The sequence below is a fragment of the Atta cephalotes genome, assembly GCF_000143395.1.
Source record: "Atta cephalotes unplaced genomic scaffold scaffold00008, whole genome shotgun sequence".
Lineage (NCBI taxonomy): Eukaryota > Metazoa > Arthropoda > Insecta > Hymenoptera > Formicidae > Atta > Atta cephalotes.
In genome coordinates, this window is record NW_012130072.1 from 2,299,143 (window position 1) to 2,307,890 (window position 8,748).

At 32.1% G+C, this 8,748-nt stretch overlaps 2 protein-coding genes across 3 annotated transcripts; one reads left to right on the plus strand and one right to left on the minus strand.

Annotated features, from left to right (window-relative positions):
* Positions 1-920: 920 nt before the first annotated feature.
* Positions 921-2,369, plus strand: LOC105627140 (OTU domain-containing protein 6B). The gene is made up of 4 exons (XM_012208426.1): positions 921-990; positions 1,129-1,540; positions 1,825-2,044; positions 2,184-2,369. Exons 1-4 carry the CDS (start codon positions 921-923, stop codon positions 2,367-2,369), a joined length of 888 nt encoding a protein of 295 aa, XP_012063816.1.
* Positions 2,370-4,336: 1,967 nt separating this feature from the next.
* LOC105627141 (lysine--tRNA ligase) lies at positions 4,337-7,585 on the minus strand. Of its 2 annotated transcripts, none has more exons than XM_012208428.1 (8): positions 7,551-7,585; positions 6,947-7,082; positions 6,189-6,638; positions 5,783-6,028; positions 5,271-5,693; positions 4,897-5,090; positions 4,606-4,768; positions 4,337-4,435 (listed from the first exon to the last, which is right to left on the minus strand). In XM_012208428.1, exons 1-8 carry the CDS (start codon positions 7,583-7,585, stop codon positions 4,337-4,339), a joined length of 1,746 nt encoding a protein of 581 aa, XP_012063818.1. The 2 variants fall into 2 exon arrangements, with proteins under 2 accessions (XP_012063818.1, XP_012063817.1); XM_012208427.1 differs by lacking the exon at positions 7,551-7,585 and adding an exon at positions 7,154-7,269.
* Between the last annotated feature and the right edge of the window lie 1,163 nt (positions 7,586-8,748).

Here is an 8,748-nt window from a genome sequence, read left to right on the forward strand (position 1 = left end):
ATAATGTTGACGATCACGGTTCGACTCGGTTTATCCTCTTCTCCCTCTCCTTCCCCTCTTTCTTGCCTCTTCCCCGGAGTCGAACCTATCGCAGAGACACCCATTTCTTTTCCTAGTTAAGGGTGACAAAGGAGATGACGCTTAGCGAACAAAACTGTATTCCATTTCCTTTATTGGATATTAATAAATGATAAATCTATATTTCGTTTTCTTTTTTTTGTTATTGTGTCGTACATGAATTTTAATTGTACTTTTGCACCCTCTCCATGTAAATATATCGTCGCAATATATTACAATGAATTTGAAAGATTTTCAAGTATATTAAATTATTTTTTTATACATGCTTCAATGGAGAATAATTTTGAAGACTCTAAAAGATTTTTTGAAAGTATGTAAATATGATTAAATGGTAATACAACCTGTCGCTTTTCTAGAATACACAACAATGTTTCCCAATAATATAGATGCCTAATTTAAAGAGCTTTTCAACACACGACACTGTGTAACATAAAAAACATTTCATCTTTATTTAAACATTAGCGAACAACAAGGATGTAATAATTCACTGTGTTACACTGTCATCTGTCTTTTGTTGGAAAACTCCCTAAAAGATGTCACAGACATGCGCGCTATTTGTAATTTAAACACAAAATCATAATAAGTTCTAGACATTAAATAAAAGTCATATTTAAAGAAAAATCGTTCTGCCTTATCATAAGCTTTGACTTAAAGCCAAATTCAAATAATCGCGGCAACATGGCAGCATCTAGTACCGCTCTTCTGATGTTGAAAATGCGCAACAGTACACCATGCGCCGATTCAACTCACTTAGCTTCCTGTTCCATTACTTCCGTTCTCCGTAACACGGAGCGTGTTTCTGCGAGAACTTTACTTACGGTAGAGGTTATATTTAAAGTACGATGGCAGAGGCGACATTAACAGAGGAAGAGCTAACGCAGAAGCACAAGAAGGAACGCAAGGAATTGCAAGGTATTCAAATCGAAAACCACAACTTCTTTTATTTTCATTTTTAATAGATCTTTGTAACTTCAGTCGTTCTCCGATTTGAAGTTAAAGCAGGTCTTTACACATTGTGATCGCCGTTCAAACTTTCTTTCTTAATCGTAGCGCAAATACAGACCTTGAAGAAATCCATTTGTAAAGGTGACAAAAAGAAAAAGAAGGAAATTACGGAAGAGATAGGACGTCTAGAGGAGCGCTTGGAGAAACGTCAAACGGAGGAGTTGAATACGTGGAGACTAGCTCACGTTACACTGAACGACAAAGAGACGGAGAAGCCCGAAGAAGCAAGCAAAGAAATTAGTAAAGACAATTGTTCGGAGCAATTGGCACATAGAGTTTCCAAAGCGCAAAAAAGACGAGAGAAGAAAGCAATCGCGGAGAAGGAACGCAATCAGAGGATCATTGAGCAGGAAGCTCTTAATGCCTTTGGCAAAAGAAATATTGAGATAGAAGCTATAAAGAAGATACTTTCTGAGCGCGAGTTAATGATTTATGAAATTCCTAGCGACGGTCATTGGTAAAGATCTTAAAATGTATAATATATATCATATCGATATTGCCAAGAAAGGAAAACAAAAGGATATTTTATGTCATATGTTAAACATATGCAATCACAAAATTAATTGTTTGGATAATACAATATCATTTTTCACTATTACTTTTCCAAATGCATGTATGGAATTGTAATGTAATTTAAATCCATAATTTTTAACATTAGTTTGAAGAAATTATCAATATAATGGTACGTTATTTGGACAATTAGTTTCTTGACTGTATATAAAAGTCTAAATTTGTTTTCAGTTTATATAATGCTGTGGCACATCAACTTAAGATAAATGGAGAGACGCCTCTTAGCCTGCATGATCTCAGAATAAAGACTGCTGACTATTTGAGAGAAAACATGAACGATTTTTTGCCATTTCTTTCCAATCCTGATTCTGATGAACTGTTAACACCTGAAGAGTATGAAAAGTACTGCAACAATGTAGCAGAAACAAGTGCTTGGGGTGGTGCTGTTGAGGTAAATAACATGTTGTAAAAGTGTATAATGACTATGAACCATTAAATTAAATTAAATTCTAAAGTATTTCTTCTTCATAAATTATTAAAGTAATACAATTTTTTTCCTAGAACATTTTATTGGTTTTTTTTTATTACAGCTACAGGTAATATCACGTATATTGAAATGTCCAATCGAGGTCATACAAGCTACAGGGGCTCCCTATATTATTGGAGATGAGTACAGTAATGGCAAGAAGGTAATATTGACTTATCATCGTCATATGTATGAATTAGGTGCTCATTACAATTCTGTTACGAAATACGTTCAGGATGAGGAGAGCTGATAAAGGTTTGCTTTAGATTCTTTATTTTTGTTTTGTTACAACAGTCTTAAAATTTTATTATTAATTGCTGAATTAATCTTAATGAATTAAACATGTTTCAATTTACGAACATGTTTTTGCCAGTCAATAACACTAATTTATTTTATGTGAGAATTTAATATGAATTTTCAAATAGTATAAAATATTTTTCTCTATGAATATACAAAAAGATACTGAAAAAGCTGCCAGCAGAATATTTAATCTTCCGACAAGAATTGTATTTTTAAACTTTACATTGTGATGTTTATTAAAATATTTATAAGAAAAATTCTTCAAATGTGTACAGTGACTGCTAAAGAATTAAATGTAAAATGCATGTAATTAATTTTTCTATAAATTAAGAACGATATTACACTAAATGCATAATGAAAATATACATATATTATTGGTCAGACGTAATCTTAATAGTCACATTTTAAGAATTCTTTTTACAGTCATTAAAAATACGAGATACATATCAATGAACTATTTCAGTGAAGCATATTTTCTTGGTCATTTCAACTAGTTTACTGATTTACATTTTGATGTACACATTTAGAGCTAAAAATGACTGAATCTACATAAAATTTACTGTAATAATATATTTTCTGTAGATTCGCAGAGTACATTTTTACATGTATTTAATAAATATAATTACATCTTGAAGTTTTGTATATTATGGCAATTGTATGTTTTATCATATCGTAAGTAGAGATTTTTAACACAGATCAAGTTAACATTTCTTAATATGTCATATACTATTGTGTATGATCTTCCTATATTAAACGGGCTTCAAGTAGTCATATTTAGCGTTAGACGTGCGATGGAAATGTGGACTGTAGAGGCGTTTAGACATATTTACTTAAATATAGTAGTACAGGCTATTATAAATATCTTGATGAGCTGATCTCTATAGAGCTCTTGTGTTATTGGAGTGATTAAATTTTACAAAACATAGAATTATATTTATTTTCCAAATGAATATCAGACAATATAAACATGCTGCCAGCAAATATGCAAATACTTATTAAGATTCGATGTTCTTTGGCTTGTTTCACGAGTTGAAGTACAAAGCGTATTACTCTCTTATTGTATATATTATTTGTCTTCTTCAATGTGGTGGCTGTTACGTTTTGAATCAAGCGGCTACCAAATCTGTGCTCACAAGAAATGTCCGTGATTGCGTTTCAAAACTCGGAGTAGAATAAATTAGCGTTATTTTATTTGGAATGAGAAAGGATAAGATAAGACTGTGTAAGAGTGCTTTTTTAATTCATTTTAATTCGCGAGAATCAACTTTGAATCAACTTGATCCTTAACTTTTCGGACAAATAGACTTTAAACTACGTAGTTTATTATTTCGTATCTTGAAATGGCGAGTGAAGTATTTTAAGAGTCTTGAAATGCAGCTCAATGTTTATAAAAGTGTTTACTTGTAAAAAAATTGTTTTTTTCATTTCCTGATTACTGAATTTTTATATAATGTTAATAATAGTTTGAATAAGTAATTTTGTAATTTTGCTTTATCTATATAAAATAATGAATTTTGGTTTATCTTTATGCTATAAAACGAAAGAAAAGGTAAAAAATATAAATGATTTGGAATTGTGATGTTAATAGACAAGGGACATTCTAATCTTTACAATAACATTATAGTCTCATGTTTTTGCGATTTTGTAAATGTATCTGTATCATACTTGATCGTAATGGATGTATAGTCAGATATCAAATAAATATGATATATAAGAAACATTATTTATATAATTTAATTATTTTAATTTTAATATAATTTAAAAATAAGAAGAGCACATCTTTTATAAGCCAATTATTGATTGAAAAAAAAAAATCTTTATTTTTGTAAATATTTTTTATTTACTTAAATAAAAAATTTTGGAATACTTTTTCTAAATTATCGGTTTTATATATTTTTTAAAATAATTATTTAAACTTTATTTTTCTGCACTATCATTTGATGCTTTATCATCTTCAGTCGCTTCTTTATTTTTGTTTGGATCATCCGGCTTCATTTGAGGGAAGAACAATACTTCCTAAAGATAAAAAAAATGTACATTCTTACGATTTATATATATTCCGTTTCTTCTTCATACATAAAATAATTTAATTATATGAAAAAATAAATTAATTTCATAAGATATTCTTTTTTAAATTTTAATTCATCATTTTGAAAAATATACAAATATTCAATTTATGTACTCACTTTAATATTATTCGAGTCGGTGAGGAACATTGTTAATCGGTCAATACCCATTCCCCAACCAGCCGTTGGTGGTAAACCGTATTCCAAAGCTGTACAAAAATTCTCATCAACCAATTGTGCTTCCTCGTCACCGGCTGCTTTATCCTTTGCTTGCTGCTCAAATCTGTATGCAGATTTTACACGTTTAAATTTGTAAATTGGTCGTAAAATTGAATAACTCAATCGACGGCTTTATCAAAATATATTGTGTGAAACACAAATCTTCATCAATAAGTTTAATTTTCTATGTACCTTTCTCTCTGAACGACCGGATCATTCAGTTCGGTGTATGCATTACAAATTTCCTTTTTCATAACAAACAATTCGAATCGTTCAGTAAGGCCTTTTTTGGATCGATGCCATTTTGCCAATGGAGACATTGCTTGCGGATGATCAATGATGTAAGTGGGATTGATACATGTATCCTCGATGAATTCTCCAACGAGCTATTCCGCAAAAGATATTCCGATCTAGAGTGGCTGATATTATTGTGTGTAATTGAAAGATACAAATGTCTTAACAGATATATCTATAATCTTTCTTATTTTTGGTTACTTATTAAAATTATTAGACTGTTACGTTCAAAAATAAGTTAGATGTTTCATTAAGTTTCACTTATGTCTTACTTTGTCTAGTAATCTCGCCGATGTCCTGGGAGGAGGACATTCGATTTCATGCTTGTCACAAAGATCACTAAGGAACTTGATTGCCGTTGGTGTATTAAGCTGATCAGCTTCAGGCAGTTTGACTTGTAGAACTTCTTCCAATTGCGTCATCATCGAGATACGCTTGAAAGGTGGTGTGAAATCGATCTCATATGCTTTGCCCTCCGGTCCGTCCGGATGGTACTCTATCTTGTAAGTTCCATGTATAGACTTCACCATACCAGATACCATGTTCTCAGTGATCTCCATTAGATCATTGTAATCGGCATATGCCATATAGAACTCACAGGTGGTGAATTCTGGATTATGAGTCATGTCGATACCCTCGTTCCTAAATTGCCTGCCGATCTCATATACTCTGTCGATCCCACCGACGACTAGCATCTATTAAATGTTTGCTGTTGCGCTTTATTTTTTCTTTTAATCTAGAGTATCGTTTATTTTAAATTCTATGGAGAAAAAGTATTTCATACCTTGTGATATAACTCAGGAGCGATTCTCATGAACAAATCCATATTGAGTTCATTATGACGTGTAACAAAAGGTTTGGCAGTTGCACCTCCAGCAATCATATTCATCATGGGAGTCTCGACTTCCAAGAAGCCCATATTATCAAGAAACTTGCGTACATAAGCGATTATCTTCGCACGTGTGTGAAAGATTTGTCGAACTTTGTCATTTAATATAAGATCCAAGTATCGCTGCCGAAATCTAGTTTCCTGATTGTATACAAAAGCATTTAACCCAATTATGAATTATGTATTTACATAATATATTTACACACATTGCATGTTTAATGAGTTAGGAATTATTATAACACAAATTTTAAAAATATATATGTTTAAGAATTATATATTTTTCTACAAATTTATTTCTTACTTTATCTTTTAGGCCAAAATAGAGATGTGGCAACATATGCAAACATGGACTTAGAAGGGTAATAGATCGTGGTACGATCGAGAATTCGCCTTTTTTACTCTTTGCAGGTTTCCCGATGACACCTATGATGTCGCCTCTCTTAATCTTTGCAGTATCTGCTACAAATTTTTCCTCGTTTTCATACAATCTTGCGTTAGCCATCACTTGCACCTTGACACCTTCTCCACGAAGATCATAAAAGATCAATTTGGCACCAGATCCTCGAATGGAGTGAACACGTCCAGCGACGTTATGTACCTCATTATCCAATATTTCACCATCTTTCACAATATCCTTAAATTTCTCAATGAACTCCTCCAGGGAGACAGATACGTGAAACTTATGTGGGTAAGGATTATCATTAATAACTTTGAGTTGACTGACCAAGTTTGACCGAAGTTTAAAATATTCCTGCAAATACACAAATTTCATAATAAACCTTTTTGGAATCGGCTCAAGACTAACTTTAGCTATACATTCTATGATCTCTGTAAAAAATAAATATGTACAGCTAGGTTTAATAAAAATATTAATACGTTATATAACAGACTTTAAGTAAAGTGTAATATTGAAAATCGTGCTGCTGAATTCTATTAAATCCAAGAAAAAGTAATTGATTGCCCATGAAATAAAAAGATCTTTTTTCTTTATTTTCCACATAAGGTGAATTTGTTCTATTATATCCAGTATAAATTTCCGTTTTAGAGTCCGGAACTTACATTTGGACTAATTTCTTCTTCATTGATTTCCTTTTTCTCAGATTTTGGTTGAGTTGCCACTGCAAGCGTCCTGGCCTCTTCCTTCTCAGCTTTCTCCTTAGCTTTTTGCTCGGCCTTGAGACGCCTTTTCAGCTCGCTGCAATTAGGATATCGTCTCAAGTCACTTCTTTCAGGATCGAATAATATATCGAATGATCCATTACGCACTTCGTGGCAAATCGACGCGGAGGAGTTTGACGCAACTTCGTCCCGTGACTCGTTAACCAAGTTCGCCCTACTGACCGCGCAATCATAATACGAGCATTGGTTAACGTACTGAACATGATCGCTGCGCCGGGATTAGATTTTATCCATCTGACGATTAGATTTTTCTACAAGATACCGCTATCTGCGAGAAAATTCGAACCTCGTAATGAGCATCGTATATGACCGCGTGGCAACGAGCCACATGTCGAACTTTTCTCCTTTTTAGGTTATGTTGCCCGCGAGGGGAAAAGTTGTCGTGTTATGGTCAGAGAAATCGAGCGAAAAGCGTCACGAGACCCAACGATATCAACTACCTACAGATACAATAATCTCGTCCAATGTTGTGCACTTTACTTACTTTTTTGACAACTTCTCGTTCATCACGTCCACCATGTTGCCAAGCTGTCGCAGAAAGGGCCTCCTCACCGGCACTGGACACCGTTGGTTGGTCGGACTGCACGTGATCGCACAGCGGTCACACATGAAACGTTTTGCGCGATTTCAGATTTTAAGTTCCTCGATTAAGGTGTTCACTGCCATTCTCATTTTCACTGCCAGCGATCACAATGGAATGCAATTTTTGCAGGAAACGGCAAGTGTTTCAAATTCACGTGTACGATAGATCTTTAAATTGATGCAGATATAGATCTTTAAATGTGATTAAAAATGAATTAAAGATCAATCGATATATATTCAGAGATTAATTAATTATATTAAAAAATCGTTTTGAATTTGACTACGAAAATATTCAGACTATTTCCATACAGCACAGAATTTGCAGCAATATTGCTGCAATGTTGTAGTATTGTTGCCGCAACTTTTGTGCTGTAGGGTTCCTATGAAATAATTGTATAACATCTCAGATGTTTATTTAGACAATCTTGAATAAATAAGATCGAATATATTCATAATTTTTATATGTAAAATAGATTTCTTTTTTAGATGGATTATTCTCATTCGGTCTCTTGAAAGATCATAAGTTTCAAGCTCTAAGATCATAATCTTCCTTCTTTACATCTATATAATTTAATTAAAAATTTCTAAATTTTATTTTTTTTTATTTTGACATTTTCCTACATTGACTCTTTAAAAGCTTTCTTTTTTATGGGATACTTACCATAAAATTTAATTGGCAAAAGCGCAGACTTTGAGGGTGACTTTGCTCAAACTCGGAATTAATTTAATCCTTCAGAGCTGACAGTGGGTCTATTAGACTTACTCAATTATAAATCTTGTCATAAAAATATTAAATAACTTAATTTTTAATTATTTAACATTAGCTATTTTTAATATTAACTTTGCCAAAAGTATCAATTTAATTTTCTTTATATTTAGATTAGTCATATTAAAATAAATATTTATATTATTTTTATATGAATTATGTCATTTTGGTTCCTTGAAATTAATTAGTGTCTTTTAATTAACATAAATTAAATGAGTTACACAAATGGTCAACTGTTATAAATTTTGGCGTCAATTTCGAAGGATTAATTGGCGATTAATTCAATCAGCAGAACTACTCATGATAAAATTTGTACAACTATATATATATATAT

What these genes read in the sequence shown, in the direction of transcription:
- LOC105627141 (XM_012208427.1), bottom strand. Translation starts at nt 7,269, where the DNA reads ATGTTCAGTACGTTAACCAATGCTCGTATTATGATTGCGCGGTCAGTA. An exon ending in AAGAAGAAATTAGTCCAAAT is followed by an intron (nt 6,639 to 6,946) that starts GTAAGTTCCGGA and finishes GTGTATTTGCAG; the next exon opens with GAATATTTTAAACTTCGGTC. An exon ending in CCGACTCGAATAATATTAAA is followed by an intron (nt 4,436 to 4,605) that starts GTGAGTACATAA and finishes TTTTATCTTTAG; the next exon opens with GAAGTATTGTTCTTCCCTCA.
- LOC105627140 (XM_012208426.1), top strand. Translation starts at nt 921, where the DNA reads ATGGCAGAGGCGACATTAACAGAGGAAGAGCTAACGCAGAAGCACAAG. An exon ending in GGAACGCAAGGAATTGCAAG is followed by an intron (nt 991 to 1,128) that starts GTATTCAAATCG and finishes TCTTAATCGTAG; the next exon opens with CGCAAATACAGACCTTGAAG. An exon ending in ATTCCTAGCGACGGTCATTG is followed by an intron (nt 1,541 to 1,824) that starts GTAAAGATCTTA and finishes ATTTGTTTTCAG; the next exon opens with TTTATATAATGCTGTGGCAC.